Source organism: Carettochelys insculpta, chromosome 32, assembly GCF_033958435.1.
Source record: "Carettochelys insculpta isolate YL-2023 chromosome 32, ASM3395843v1, whole genome shotgun sequence".
In the NCBI taxonomy this organism is placed as follows: Eukaryota; Metazoa; Chordata; order Testudines; family Carettochelyidae; genus Carettochelys; species Carettochelys insculpta.
The window spans coordinates 5,638,593-5,653,601 of record NC_134168.1 but is presented as its reverse complement, the minus strand read 5'-3'; the positions used below and the strand labels follow the sequence as shown (position 1 = coordinate 5,653,601).

At 49.5% G+C, this 15,009-nt stretch overlaps 2 protein-coding genes across 2 annotated transcripts; both read right to left on the bottom strand.

The window, feature by feature from the left end:
- Positions 1-2,394: 2,394 nt before the first annotated feature.
- On the bottom strand, positions 2,395-3,306 carry LOC142004612 (olfactory receptor 10D3-like). The gene has a single exon (XM_074982230.1). The coding sequence runs from the start codon at positions 3,304-3,306 to the stop codon at positions 2,395-2,397; it is 912 nt and encodes a 303-aa protein (XP_074838331.1).
- An 8,705-nt stretch (positions 3,307-12,011) lies between these two features.
- On the bottom strand, positions 12,012-12,923 carry LOC142004611 (putative olfactory receptor 10D4). Its single transcript, XM_074982228.1, has one exon. It carries the CDS (start codon positions 12,921-12,923, stop codon positions 12,012-12,014), a length of 912 nt encoding a protein of 303 aa, XP_074838329.1.
- Positions 12,924-15,009: the final 2,086 nt, after the last annotated feature.

Sequence of the window (15,009 nt, the reverse complement as noted above, 5' to 3'; positions counted from 1 at the left end):
CTCGCCTACCCCTCCCATACAATCCGAGGAAGTGCTTCCAGAGCCCCCCTTAAATTCCCGGATGAGTCCCCACTTGTAACCACGTACAGATGGACTCATTCCTGGGGCCTCTGTCACTTTCGGCAGGAGCTTGGACATTTTCAGTGAAATGACAGCCTGTTTTTCACTCCAACTCCTGCACTGAGATGTCCAGGTTCCAGGTTCTACTCTACCTGTGGGCAAGGTACTCTACCAGGTTCTACTCTACCTGCCAGCTCCAGGATTACAACTCAAGTGCCTGAATACCCCAGTTTTCACTGGGTGTTTTCATTGACGCCCTGGAACTAAAAGCATGACCGGAAACATCATTTAACCCTTAGGAAAAGCTGGGGAGTAGACTCCTGTATCTCTCTAGCTATACGTGGTTGTGATTCTGCTTGACGGCACAGAATACCACAGACAAGAGTTGTGTAGGCTACACTTAGCATGAAAACCATTAAGACTTTGGCTATGGCTACACTCTGGTTGCTATTTCCGGAACAAACGTATCCCAAAGTAGCAACTCTGTGGCTGGAACTCAAAGCAGCAGTGTTGTTTGGAGAACAGGAGTCCATTTCCTCTACTCATGTCGTGAATCTGTGGAATAAATTAACTTGAAATATATCAGAGACGTAGCCGTGTTAGTCCGTATCTTCGAGAACAACAAGAAGTGCTCGGGCACCTTATAGACTAACAGACCTTTTGGAGGATAAGCTTTTGTGGGCAGAGACCCAAGACTCATGCACCTGACGAAGCAGTTCTTTGCCCAAGAAAACTTATTCTCCATGGGAATTTTCTAAGTCACTTTAGGGGCCCATCTGCATACTTGGCTTAATCTAATTCTTGACCTACCCTGCACCTCTCCACGCTCTGATTTGCTCACCTTGATCACTTTTTTCTGATTTGTCCTCCTTGATTACTGTTTTTGGTTCTCTGTGCCTTAAATATTGAGTCTGTTCTGGTCTGGCTATGGGCTGAAGCAGTGGGTCTGTCCCACGAAAGCTCACTGAATCAATTACTTTGCCAGTCTTTAAAGAGCTATTTGAATGCTTTTTCTTCCAAAGGATCTGTGAGTCTATAAGGTGCCACAGGACTTCTTGTTGTTAACCAGAAATAGTTTACAAAGTTTGGGTAATATAAGTTATTAGCAGGTCATAGGCTTTGACCAGTTTTCTTCACCATTACTGCTCCAAGCTGAGTTGTTCTCTGCTAAGGCTGTAGAGCCGACTCAGTCTTTCTGCAAGTCGTCGAGGTGCCACTACATGGGACAGTCAACCACACCGCTAGGTGTGTAGGTTACATAGAGTACATCTGAAATTTTCAAAGTCCTCGATGACATTTGATCCAAAGGTGCGTACCCAAGTTTCACAGTGCTATTTTTATAGAAAGTGTGAGAAAGCCCTTCTAGTCTACATACCATCAAAACAAAAAAGCAGTCAATTAGCACTCCTGACCCACAAACCTGTTAGCCAGCATTTTAATGGAGTGGGCCATTCTGTTAATGACTTTAGAGTTTGCATCTTACTGAAGAGGAATTTGCACAACGCTGAATTCTCTTTTGTATTCAAATTTGACACATTAAGACATGGTTTGAACCGGGATGGGAGCATTCTGGGTCACTATAGGGGTTCGTTTGCATACTTGGCTTCATCTAATTCTTTACTTCCCTCCCCCCTACCACTCTACTCTCCAATTTGCTCACCTGGATCTTTTTTTTTCTGATTTGTCCTCCTTGATTACTGTTTTTTTTTCTCTGTGCCTTAAATATTGAGTCTGTTCTGGTCTGGCTATGGGCTGAAGAAGCGGGTGTGTCCCACGAAAGCTCACCTAATAAATGACTTTCTTAGTCTTTAAAGTGCTACTTGACTGCTTTTTGGTTTGATAGTGCTCTTTTAAGAATGCTTTTCAATTTCCACTAGCCATGGTGGTAAGAGGTTCACTAGAAGCTTTGATAGAAGTTAACCCAAAAAGACTTATGCAATATGCATTCCCATCACTAGGTAGACTCACACCTGGGACCTCTGTGATGCAGTTTGAGCTCCTCAGCTAAGACTGTAGAGGTGATTCACTCTTTCTCTTGGCCAGTGATCTAGATGCCACTCCATGGGACAAAACCACACCCTGGGTCTATCTGTCCCCCAGATTACAGCTGACATTTTCAAAGTTCTCTATGAGATTTGGATCTCCAGTTCCCACTGAATAGGGTGCACTCGGACAGTGCTAGAGGTCTCCCAAGCAGCATGTAAACAAGAACTAGTTATTTTAACGAGCATTTCTGCAACTCCAAATACGTAGAAGGGGACAGGGAGTGACGCAAAGGTTCGGAAAAGCCATGGAGCAACCATGCACAAAGACGTTTCCATGCAAACCCACACATCAGTGGGTAAGGAATACAGCCCCTCTCAGTTTTGTCAGAGAAGCTTTCACGTCCTTGTTCCTCAGGGTGTAGATGGCCGGATTCAGCGCGGGCGTCACCACTGTGGAGAAGATCGGAAAAAAGGTCACCAGCATTTGGCTCAGTTGTGACCGTATGTAGAGCAGGGCACAGGGCAAAAAGAAGAGCATCACCACGGCCAGATGTGAGGAGCAAGTGGAGGCTGCTTTGCGCCATTCTTTGGCTGAGTTCATCCTCAGCAAGGAGCAGACGATCCTGATGTAGGAGGCGAAGATGAGGAGGAAGCAGATCAAGGGCACCAATCCGCTGTTGGTGACGGTCACGGTCTCAAGGACGTGTGTGTCGGCACAGGCCAGCTTCACCAGCAGGAAGATGTCACAGATGTAATAGTCCAACACATTGGAGCCGCAGTAGGGCAGCGTGAAGGTCAGGCTGGTGAGGATGGTGGAGTGAATGAAGCTGGAGATCCAGGTGGCGGCAGCCAGGAGGGCGCACACCCTCTGGTTCATGATGAGCAGGTAGCGTAGTGGGTGGCAGATGGCCACGTACCGGTCATAGGCCATGACCGTGTAAAGAAGGCACTCAGAGCTGCTCAGGGAATGGAAGAAGAAAACCTGGGACATGCATCCGCCCAGTGAGATATCTCTGCTCTGACTCCAGAGGATGGCCAGCAATTTTGGGGTGCTGATGGAAGACAGCCCAATGTCCACCATGGCAAGGTTGCAGAGAAAGAAATACATGGGCGTGTGCAGGCGGGAGTCACTGAAGACAGCTGATAAGATGAGCAGGTTGCCCAACCAGGCACAAATGTAGAAGGCTAGGAAGGCAAAGAAGAGGATGGTCTGGAGGCCGTCAGAATTGGGGATCCCCAAGAGGATGAAATGAGTCACCATCGTGCTGTTCACCTGGCTCGTTTGGGAATCATTTCTGGGGGGAGGAGAGAAATAATGCCAAGGACTTAGTGAAACAAAACCCCTATCTTACACAGCCACGATGTTCACTGCTGCATTTCCGCCCATTACTGTGTGGGTGTGCTGCGTATTCCTGGCATTGTAATGCAATTTGGGGTACGGATTTCACTGGGCTGGCATTGACCAGAGAGGGGAAAAACTTCTGCCTGGAAGATCTAGCAGTCCAGAGATGAGGAGAGAAAGTGGTCATCTATTCTATTCTACCCTAGTATAGCCTAGTCTAGTCTATTCCAATGGCGTCATCTAGGCTTTTCACCTCATATCTAACCAAAGCACCTTAAACGTCCCTTTGGAGGCAAACATTTGTCATCTGAGGATCATTCCCTAACCCGTGTTACCCTCCCTGCCGAGTGACGGCCATGCCTACGCGGCAGCCCTGTGCTCCGGGACCCTGGTGTTGTTATAAAAGCAAGGGCTGTTCCATGTTTGTGTTAAGGAAGAGGAGGAGGGTGGAACATGGAAAGCGATGAATGTGGCGAGGGATTACCTCAGATCCATCAACGATGGGAGCTCTTGGGTGGGCACTGAGAAGGAAGAAAGAGGAAAGAAGAAGAAGGGGAATTGCCACAGCCACTGGAATTATGGGTAATGGGTTTGGCTTCTCCTCTGCTTCCAGCATGGTCAGAGCTCACAATCTCATCCGTAGGTTGTCAGCAACCTCACTGAAATTGCCCCACTCGTCCTGGCCACAGCTTGACAGCAAGAAGCCATGACCGCCTGGCTGGACCCTGTGAGTGTTAAGGAGGATGAGATGCGGAGGACAACATCAGTGAAACTGTCTGAAATCTCCCAGGGATTTTATCCAGGCTGGGCTGAGAGGAGATGCTGGCAGGTTAGGGTGATGAGAGATGGGGAGAGGGAGGTAAATGACGTAGAGACAGGCAGGCAGGTGCAGCTCAGGGAAGGACAGATGGACTTTGGGATCAAGTTCTCGCTCAGGAAAATACCTGGCTGAGAACTTCTCCAGGCCGAGGCAGAGGGACTGGTGCAGAGACCGAGAGACGGAGAGAGAAGATCTTTACAAAGCAGGAGCCTTACAGTGGCTGCATCGCGAGAGGCTGCTCCAGCAGAGGGGAATTCTTCCTTCTCATCTCCGGCCGGGACTCCAGTCTAGCATCTTCCAGCTCTCTCGTCCCAAGGGCCCATCGTCCAGCACAGGTGCAAAGCCCAGGCGCTGGGACTCACCCGGGAGCCCACGTCCACTCTGACGCTAGAGATGGTTTCTGCAGCACATTGCCCCACGCTACTGCAGAGCCCATGGCATTCTCACCCCATCCAACCTCATTGGCTGTTATCTTTATATCCCTGTCGGCCGCATGGGACCAGGGCTGTGAATCTCCTTCAGTTTCCTGGTCTGGAGCTCGTGCAGAGTCCATCGATGGAAATTCTTGCTTACCGTCTCCAACCAGGACTCCTGTCTAACCCCTTCCAGCTTCCTTATCCCAACTTCCCATTGCCAAGAACCCGTGCACAGCCTGGGGGCTTGGTAACCAGCCAGGATCCCTAACCTCCTACAGAACTGGTGAGAGCTGTCTGTATCATATCACCCCACACTGACACAGACCTAACATCCCCTCGCCTCCTTATGGATCTCCCTGCTCCTTATATCCCTGTCTAGACCCATGGCACCAGGGTTGTAAATCCCTCCTGCTCTCCTGCTCTCACAACTCCACAGTTGCAAATTAACGGAGGTGGGTGATAATTTCAGACAACGCTCATGGACTCCAGAGATCACGTCTGCAGCCGACATAGACACATGGAGCCCCACAGAAAGTAAAGGACCCAAAGCATCTGCCCACACATGAATGTAACACATGTGACAGCTGAGAGAGACAGAGCCGAGAAATTGTCCAGGTAGAACACATGGAGAAATTGACCTCGCCAAGGACAGCAACTTTCAAGAGTTTCTCATAAATGTTGGGCAAGTGAAGGAGACTTTGGGGTTGCTGGACTAATGCATCTGAAGGGCAAAGGGCACAGCCCAAGCTGCATGGAGTTGGGTCTTTAGCTCATGGCTTGTGTGTATGAACTCCGCTTGTTGGACAGTAGACTTATTTCCCACCTTTTATTCACATACGTATCTCACAGAGCTGGAAGAGACCTCTGATCTGCAAGATGGCACCGATCACAGGGCGAGAAAGGGGCCACTTGGAGGACCATACACTCCAGAGACGAGCAGAGAAAGGGGACATTCTAGTCTATTCTCATGGAGTCGTCTAGGTCGTTACCCCCAATTCTAATTAAAGTGCATTACAGCGTTCTATTTGTGGCTAACATTTGTCACCTCTGGTTTATGTCCTCTCTGTCTTACCCTTTCTGCAGAGAGATGGCCATGCCTACACAGAGATGGGCAGGCAGGTGCTGCCCAGTGAAGGACAGATGGCTGGATGGATCGATTTCTCTCCAAAGAAAATATTTGGCTGAGAACTTGCCCAGGGTGAGGCAGTGGGATGGATTCAGAGACTGTGGGACACAGACAGAAGAACGTTGCCAAAGCAGGAGCCTTACAGTGGCTGCAGTGTGAAAAGTTGTTCCAGCTGAGTGGAATTCTTCCTTTCTCTCTATGGCCCGGACTCCAGTCTACCATCGAGCTTTCTCATCCCAAGGCCCATCATCCAGGACAAGGGCACAGCCTTGGTACTTGGGATTCAGCCGGGAGCCTTCTTCCACTCTGACGCTAGGGCCCACAGCACTGCAGAGCCCACAGCATTCTCACTACAACCCACCTCATTAGCTCTGTCTTTATATCCCTGCAGGCCGCATGGGACCAGGGCTGTGAATGTCCTCCAGGTCTCTGGTCCGAAACCTCTGCAGAGTCGGCCAATTAAACAAGATTGGGCATTGCTTGTTACCGATAACTGACCAGGCCTCAGCTGGCATTCATCTGAGTACCGCCATGGACCTAAAAGGGCCAGATCCCCAGCTCCACCAGCGTCTGGATTCTGTCCTCTCTCCCCTGTCTGACTCCTGGGCAACTCCACTGGATTGCCGAGAGCAGTCGCCCCTCCCAGACTCCTCACGGGTGTAAATCAGGAGTAAATTCACTGAAGTGAATGGAGCTGTGTAGATTTCTGCCAGATGAGGATCAAACCCAGCCACTCTAATGGGGATGAGTCATGTTTCTCCAGGTGCTCCTGCCATGGGACACAAGCCAGAGAATTCCCCCCGAGTTTGTGAAATAGGAGTAAACTGGCCCACACACTCAGCAGGACATCTCTGCAGCCATCATAGCATTCTGCTCGGTACGTCTCCCCTTCTGCTCCCCTGCCCTCCCACCTCCGTGGAACCCTGTGCTCAGGGATGTGTCGCTGCATTGGGTGGTTGGGCCTGAGACACAGACACAGGAGAACAATTGTCTTGTGCACCACGTCACATCCCTTTTTGGATTATGACAGAGGCCCGAAGAAGAGCATCGAGTGGTCTCATGCAGGACAGTAGACCTCAGATAATCCAGCCAGATTCTATCCTTATTCTTCTTTGTTCCAGCTCAGGTGCTGAGCAGGAGAATAATAGAATCATAGAATCCTAGGGCCGGAAGAGACCTCAGGAGGTCAGTGAGTCCAGCCCCCTGCCTCAAGCACGATCAACCACAACTAAGTCATCCCAGCCAGGACTTAGTCAAGTCAGGACTTAAAACCCTCTAGGGATGGAGAATCCACCACCTCTACCATGTCTGATAGTATTCATGAGCGAAGTAGACCAGACAGAGTATGAATTATCAGTCCTGTTTTCCAAGGGGGGAAACTGAGGCTCAGAAAGTGTCAGGGGAAACTTTTAAAGAAGGCAGGATCCCCTCCCTCCTTGTTGTGCACTCACGTTGCACTCTCTTCCTGCACGCTTGTGCAAATGCTCAATCTGGTTGAATTGTGGAAGGTGACAGTGGATATCTGGGGAAGCTTTCCTGGATTCCAGTGTAAGCATTGGCCACGTCACTCTTCTCTTCTGATTGGGTCAGCGTAGCTCTGGGCCCTTCGTCACTTCACACGGGTCTCTTACTCTCCCCTTTTCACTGTCAAGGCTCAGGACAAAGGGAGTTGAGATCTTTATGGCTGATGGAACTGAACCAAAACTACTTCTTTATTCGCCAAGAAAGTGGACAAGGTACACACCTGTACTCCACAGCTCCACTAAGAGATGAGTAGTGGTCAGTTGCAGATGTGGGAAATGCTTCAATGGAGACAGAGCCCAACGCACCATGGAGAGGGGGATGGGAGAGACACAAGGGAGATGAGGAGTGCTGATGGATGTGCAGCTCTGGGCTGTGCTAACTCTGGCCAGATGGCCCATACATGTGGTTTCAATCAAGCCACCCAATAAATACACAGAGTTGGTTTTCAGCGAAGGCACTTGGCCAGGTTTTATCACCGGCAAGGCACAGATCTAATGCCCTGGCTCAATGGTAACAGGTAGCGTCACACATATATGCACATAGAATCTCCCTCACTGGAGATATTTAAATGAGAGTTAGATAGACATCCGTTAAGGAAGTTCGAGATGGTGCTTGGTCCTGCCATGAGGTCCCTTCCAGTTCTCGTGTTCTCTGCCTCTCTAACGAGGGACTGGCTCACTGAAAGGTGAAATTCTCCATTCACCATTGATCAAAGCGGTTGCCCCTGAGGAAGATCTTAAAACACACCAGTGACCCCTCGTTACCTCGTGCAGATGGGTTGTATGCAAACCTCTCTACCCATCAAGCTGCCCTCGTGCACATCTCATTTAGATGGCTCAGCCCGTCCCTGTGTTCCTTGGGGCATGTGTCTGGCAATGAACTCTTCTGCTACCACCATTTTGGACTGAGTGTTTCTGCAGGATCAGGCAGGTTCCTGCTGGGTTGTGTGAGTTGGGCCCGGCCTTCTGTGTACAACTGAGCTGTGGTGTATGGCTGAGATGTTTTGACTACTTCAGCTCAGGCTTCACATCGGGTCTCTCATAGTAGGCCTCAGATTTACCACGAGGGGTTTTTCCCTCAATGATCTCATTGATCCGTTGGTCCATGCCCCAGCTGACAGTGCAAAGAAGGCACCTTGAGATTCCTCTGATTGCTCTAATTTCCTGCCCTTCCTCTGGTGGGCAGCTTCCTTGGGAGCCACAATGCAGGGGCAGAAACAGTTGTGATAATTAATCTTAGGAGACTTGTTTACCTTAGCAAAGGAATAACATCCCACAGGGAGGCGTAGCCATTGGGGTTAATTAAAAAATTGTTTCTAATGAGTACCCAGGCCAGGCCTTCTCTCTGGGATGCGAACCAAGCTTTCAACTTACTCTTCGTTTACATCAGCTGAGTTCCTTGTTTCATTGCCACGGAAACCAGACCTGGAACCACTTTGGATTGTTTTATTTGGAGGATCGTTACTTTTATCAGCAGTATTGTGGTAGGACCTACAGTCTGTCACTAAGACGCGGGTCCCTTTGCGAAACGCAGAGCACAGACACCTGGGGACTGTCCGCACATGAATGTGTCATGCACATCACAGCTGAGAGAGACAAAGAATTGAAGTCATCCACGGGGAAAGTCATCAGGCCAAAGACAGCAACCAAGGAGATTGTAGATAAAGAAAAGCTAGGTGAAGGAATCTTTGCGGTGGCTGGACGTAGGAAGCTGAAGGGACATGAACACCATCCAACCAACTTGGGAGGTGTCTCTTTTGCCCATCGTTTTGATGTATGAAACCCATTGGGTGTGTTCCCTCAAATTAGCTCCAACTTCCCTCCTTTTCTCCAAGTGTTTCTTTCCACACCCTGAGTCTGTGCTCGCAATCTTGGGAGCGTTGGTTGTGGAGACAACCCAGGGGTGGTGTGAAATTTACCCACATTACTAAGTGTGGGCTGGAGGTGGTGCTGGGCTGTATCAATGGAAAGCAGACTCTCGAGATTCAACTGGACGCTGGTCCCCACGAATGTCTCCACCGGGAGGTGCAGTAGATGCTGGCACCGGTCATGCTTAATGCGGGAGATTCTATGGCTTGAGCTCAAAGCCAGCTGGCTGTCAGCTAAGGCTGTAGGGAAGACTCTCGCTGCCATTAGATGGGACAGTGATGGACACCCCACACCCATGGGGGTTGACATAATTCCCCAAGATGAGGAACAGCAAGAAGTCCTGTGCCACCTTATAAACTAAAAGATATTTTGGAGCATAAGCTGTGGTGGGTAAAGACCCGCTTCATCTTATGCTCCAAAATATCTGTTAGCCTATAAGGTGCCCCAGCACTTCTTGTTTTCAAAGGTACAGACTAACTCGCCTACCCCTCCCATACAATCCGAGGAAGTTTTTCTAGAGCCCCCCTTAAATTCCCGGATGAGTCCCCACTTGTAACCACGTGCAGATGGACTGATACCTGGAGCCTCTGTCACTATGAGCAGGAGTTTGTACATTTTAAGTGAAATGCCAGCTGGTTTTCACTCCAACTCCTGCACTGAGATGTCCAGGTTCCAGGTTCTACTCTACCTGTGGGCAAGGTACTCTACCAGGTTCTACTCTACCTGCCAGCTCCAGGATTACAACTCAAGTGCCTGAAGACCCCAGTTTTCACTGGGTGTTTTCATTGACGCCCTGGAACTAAAAGCATGACCGGAAACATCACTTAACCCTTAGGAAAAGCTGGGGAGTAGACTCCTGTATCTCTCTAGCTATACGTGGTTGTGATTCTGCTTGACGGCACAGAATACCACAGACAAGAGTTGTGTAGGCTACACTTAGCATGAAAACCATTAAGACTTTGGCTATGGCTACACTCTGGTGGCTATTTCCGGAACAAACGTATCCCAAAGTAGCAACTCTGTGGCTGGAACTCAAAGCAGCAGTGTTGTTTGGAGAACAGGAGTCCATTTCCTCTACTCATGTCGTGAATCTGTGGAATAAATTAACTTGAAATATATCAGAGACGTAGCCGTGTTAGTCCGTATCTTCGAGAACAACAAGAAGTGCTCGGGCACCTTATAGACTAACAGACCTTTTGGAGGATAAGCTTTTGTGGGCAGAGACCCAAGACTCATGCACCTGACGAAGCAGTTCTTTGCCCAAGAAAACTTATTCTCCATGGGAATTTTCTAAGTCACTTTAGGGGCCCATCTGCATACTTGGCTAAATCTAATTCTTGACCTACCCTGCACCTCTCCACGCTCTGATTTGCTCACCTTGATCACTTTTTTCTGATTTGTCCTCCTTGATTACTGTTTTTGGTTCTCTGTGCCTTAAATATTGAGTCTGTTCTGGTCTGGCTATGGGCTGAAGCAGTGGGTCTGTCCCACGAAAGCTCACTGAATCAATTAGTTTGCCAGTCTTTAAAGAGCTATTTGAATGCTTTTTCTTCCAAAGGATCTGTGAGTCTATAAGGTGCCACAGGACTTCTTGTTGTTAACCAGAAATAGTTTACAAAGTTTGGGTAATATAAGTTATTAGCAGGTCATAGGCTTTGACCAGTTTTCTTCACCATTACTGCTCCAAGCTGAGTTGTTCTCTGCTAAGGCTGTAGAGCCGACTCAGTCTTTCTGCAAGTCGTCGAGGTGCCACTACATGGGACAGTCAACCACACCGCTAGGTGTGTAGGTTACATAGAGTACATCTGAAATTTTCAAAGTCCTCGATGACATTTGATCCAAAGGTGCGTACCCAAGTTTCACAGCGCTATTTTTATAGAAAGTGTGAGAAAGCCCTTCTAGTCTACATACCATCAAAACAAAAAAGCAGTCAATTAGCACTCCTGACCCACAAACCTGTTAGCCAGCATTTTAATGGAGTGGGCCATTCTGTTAATGACTTAAGAGTTTGCGTCTTACTGAAGAGGAATTTGCACAACGCTGAATTCTCTTTTGTATTCAAATTTGACACATTAAGACATGGTTTGAACCGGGATGGGAGTTTTCTGGGTCACTATAGGGGCTCGTTTGCATACTTGGCTTCATCTAATTCTTTACTTCCCTCCCCCCCACCCCTCTACTCTCCAATTTGCTCACCTGGATCTTTTTTTTTCTGATTTGTCCTCCTTGATTACTGTTTTTTTTTCTCTGTGCCTTAAATATTGAGTCTGTTCTGGTCTGGCTATGGGCTGAAGAAGCGGGTCTGTCCCACGAGAGCTCACCTAATGAATGACTTTGTTAATCTTTAAAGTGCTACTTGACTGCTTTTTGTTTTGATAGTGTTCTTTTAAGAATGCTTTTCAATTTCCACTAGCCATGGTTGTAAGAGGTTCACTAGAAGCTTTGACAGAAGTTAACCCAAAAAGACCTATGCAATTTGGGGTCCCATCACTAGGTAGACTCACACCTGGGACCTCTGTGATGCAGTTTGAGCTCCTCAGCTAAGACTGTAGAGATGACTCACTCTTTCTCTTGGCCAGTGATCTAGGTGCCACTCCATGGGACAAAACCAGACCCTGGGTCTCTCTGTCCCCCAGATTACAGCTGACATTTTCAAAGTTCTCTATGAGATTTGGATCTCCAGTTCCCACTGAATAGGGGGCACTCGGACAGTGCTAGAGGTCTCCCAAGCAGCATGTAAACAAGAACTAGTTATTTTAAGGAGCATTTCTGCAGCTCCAAATACGTAGAAGGGGACAGGGAGTGACACAAAGGTTCGGAAAAGCCATGGAGCAACCATGCACAAAGACGTTTCCATGCAAACCCACACATCAGCGGGTAGGGAATACAGCCCCTCTCAGTTTTGTCAGAGAAGCTTTCACGTCCTTGTTCCTCAGGGTGTAGATGGCCGGATTCAGCGCGGGCGTCACCACTGTGGATAAGATCGGAAAAAAGGTCGCCAGCATTTGGCTCAGTTGTGACCGTGTGTAGAGCAGGGCACAGGGCAAAAAGAAGAGCATCACCACGGCCAGATGTGAGGAGCAAGTGGAGGCTGCTTTGCGCCATTCTTTGACTGAGTTCATCTTCAGCAAGGAGCAGACGATCCTGATGTAGGAGGCGAAGATGAGGAGGAAGCAGATCAAGGGCACCAATCCACTGTTGGTGACAGTCACGGTCTCGAGGACGTGTGTGTCGGTACAGACCAGCTTCACCAGTAGGAAGATGTCACAGATGTAATAGTCCAACACGTTGGAGCCGCAGTAGGGCAGCGTGAAGGTCAGGCTGGTGAGGATGGTGGAGTGAATGAAGCTGGTGATCCAGGTGGCGGCTGCCAGGAGGGCACACACCCTCTGGTTCATGATGAGCAGGTAGCGTAGTGGGTGGCAGATGGCCACGTACCGGTCACAGGCCATGACTGTGTAGAGAAGGCACTCGGTGCTGCCCAGGGAATGGAAGAAGAAAACCTGAGACATGCATCCGCCCAGCGAGATATCTCTGCTCTGACTCCAGAGGATGGCCAGCAATTTTGGGGTGCTGATGGAAGAGAGCCCAATGTCCACCATGGCAAGGTTGCAGAGGAAGAAATACATGGGGGTGTGCAGGCGCGAGTCAGTGAAGACAGCTGATAAGATGAGCAGGTTGCCCAACCAGGCACAAAGGTAGAAGGCTAGGAACGCAAAGAAGAGGATGGTCTGGAGGCCGTCAGAATTGGGGATCCCCAAGAGGATGAAATGAGTCACCATCGTGCTGTTCACCTGGCTCGTTTGGGAATCATTTCTGGGGGGAGGAGAGAAATAATGCCAAGGACTTAGTGAAACAAAACCCCTATCATACACAGCCGCGATGTTCACTGCTGCATTTCCGCCCATTACTGTGTGGGTGTGCTGCGTATTCCTGGCATTGTAATGCAATTTGGCGTACGGATTTCACTGGGCTGGCATTGACCAGAGAGGGGAAAAACTTCTGCCTGGAAGATCTAGCAGTCCAGAGATGAGGAGAGAAAGTGGTCGTCTATTCTATTATATACTAGTATAGCCTAGTCTAGTCTATTCCAATGGCGTCATCTAGGCTTTTCACCTCATATCTAACCAAAGCACCTTAAACGTCCCTTTGGAGGCAAACATTTGTCATCTGAGGATCGTTCCCTCCCCGTGTTACCCTCCCTGCCGAGTAACGGCCTTGCCTACGTGGCATCCCTGTGCTCCGGGACCCTTGTGTTGTTACAAAAGCAAGGGCTGTTCCATGTTTGTGTTAAGGAAGAAGAGGAGGGTGGAACATGGAAAGCGATGAATGTGGCGAGGGATTACCTCAGATCCATTAATGATGGGAGCTCTTGGGTGGGCACTGAGAAGGAAGAAAGAGGAAAGAAGGAGAAGGGGAATTGCCACAGCCACTGGAATTATGGGTAAGGGGTTTGGCTACTCCTCTGCTTCCAGCATGGTCAGAGCTCACAATCTCATCCATAGGCGCTCAGCAACCTCACTGAAATTGCCCCAGGCTTCCTGGCCACAGCTTGTCAGCAAGAAGCCATGACCGGCTGGCTGGACCCTGTGGGTGTCATGGAGGATGAGATGCGGAGGACAACATCAGTGAAACTGTCTGAAATCTGCAAGGGATTTTATCCAGGCTGGGCTGAGAGGAGATGCTGGCAGGTTAGGCTGATGAGAGATGGGGAGAGGGAGGTAAATGACATAGAGACAGGCAGGCAGGTGCAGCTCAGGGAAGGACAGATGGACGTTGGGATCAAGTTCTCTCTCAGGAAAATACCTGGCTGAGAACTTCCCCAGGCCGAGGCAGAGGGACTGGTGCAGAGACCGAGAGACGGAGAGAGAAGATCTTTACAAAGCAGGAGCCTTACAGTGACTGCATCGCGAGAGGCTGCTCCAGCAGAGGGGAATTCTTCCTTCTCATCTCCGGCCGGGACTCCAGTCTAGCATCTTCCAGCTCTCTCGTCCCAAGGGCCCATCGTCCAGCACAGGTGCAAAGCCCGGGCGCTGGGACTCACCCGGGAGCCCACGTCCACTCTGACGCTAGAGATGGTTTCTGCAGCACATTGCCCCATGCTACTGCAGAGCCCATGGCATTCTCACCCCATCCAACCTCGTTGGCTGTTGTCTTTATATCCCTGTCGGCCGCATGGGACCAGGGCTGTGAATCTCCTTCAGTTTACTGGTCTGAAGCTCGTGCAGAGTCCATCGATGGAAATTCTTGCTTACCGTCTCCAACCAGGACTCCTGTCTAACCCCTTCCAGCTTCCTTATCCCAACTTCCCATTGCCAAGAACCCGTGCACAGCCTGGGGGCTGGGTAACCAGCCAGGAGCCCTAACCTTCTACAGAACTGGTGACAGCTGTCTGTATCATATCACCCCACACTGACACAGACCTCACAGCTCCTCGCCTCCTTATGGATCTCCCTGCTCCTTATATCCCCGTCGAGACCCATGGCACCAGGGTTGTAAATCTCTCCTGCTCTCAGAACTCCACAGTTGCAAATTAACAGAGGTGGGTGATAATTTCAGACAACACTCATGGACCCCAGAAATCACGTCTGCAGCCGACATAGACACATGGAGCCCCACAGAAAGTAAAGGACCCACAGCATCTGCCCACACATGAATGTAACACATGTCACAGCTGAGAGAGACAGAGCCCAGAAATTGTCCAGGTAGAACACATGGAGAAATTGACCTCGCCAAGGACAGCAACTTTCAAGAGTTTCTCATAAATGTTGGGCAAGGGAAGGAGACTTTGGGGTTGCTGGACTAATGCATCTGAAGGGCAAAGGGCACAGCCCAAGCTGAATGGACGTGGGTCTTTAGCTCATGGCT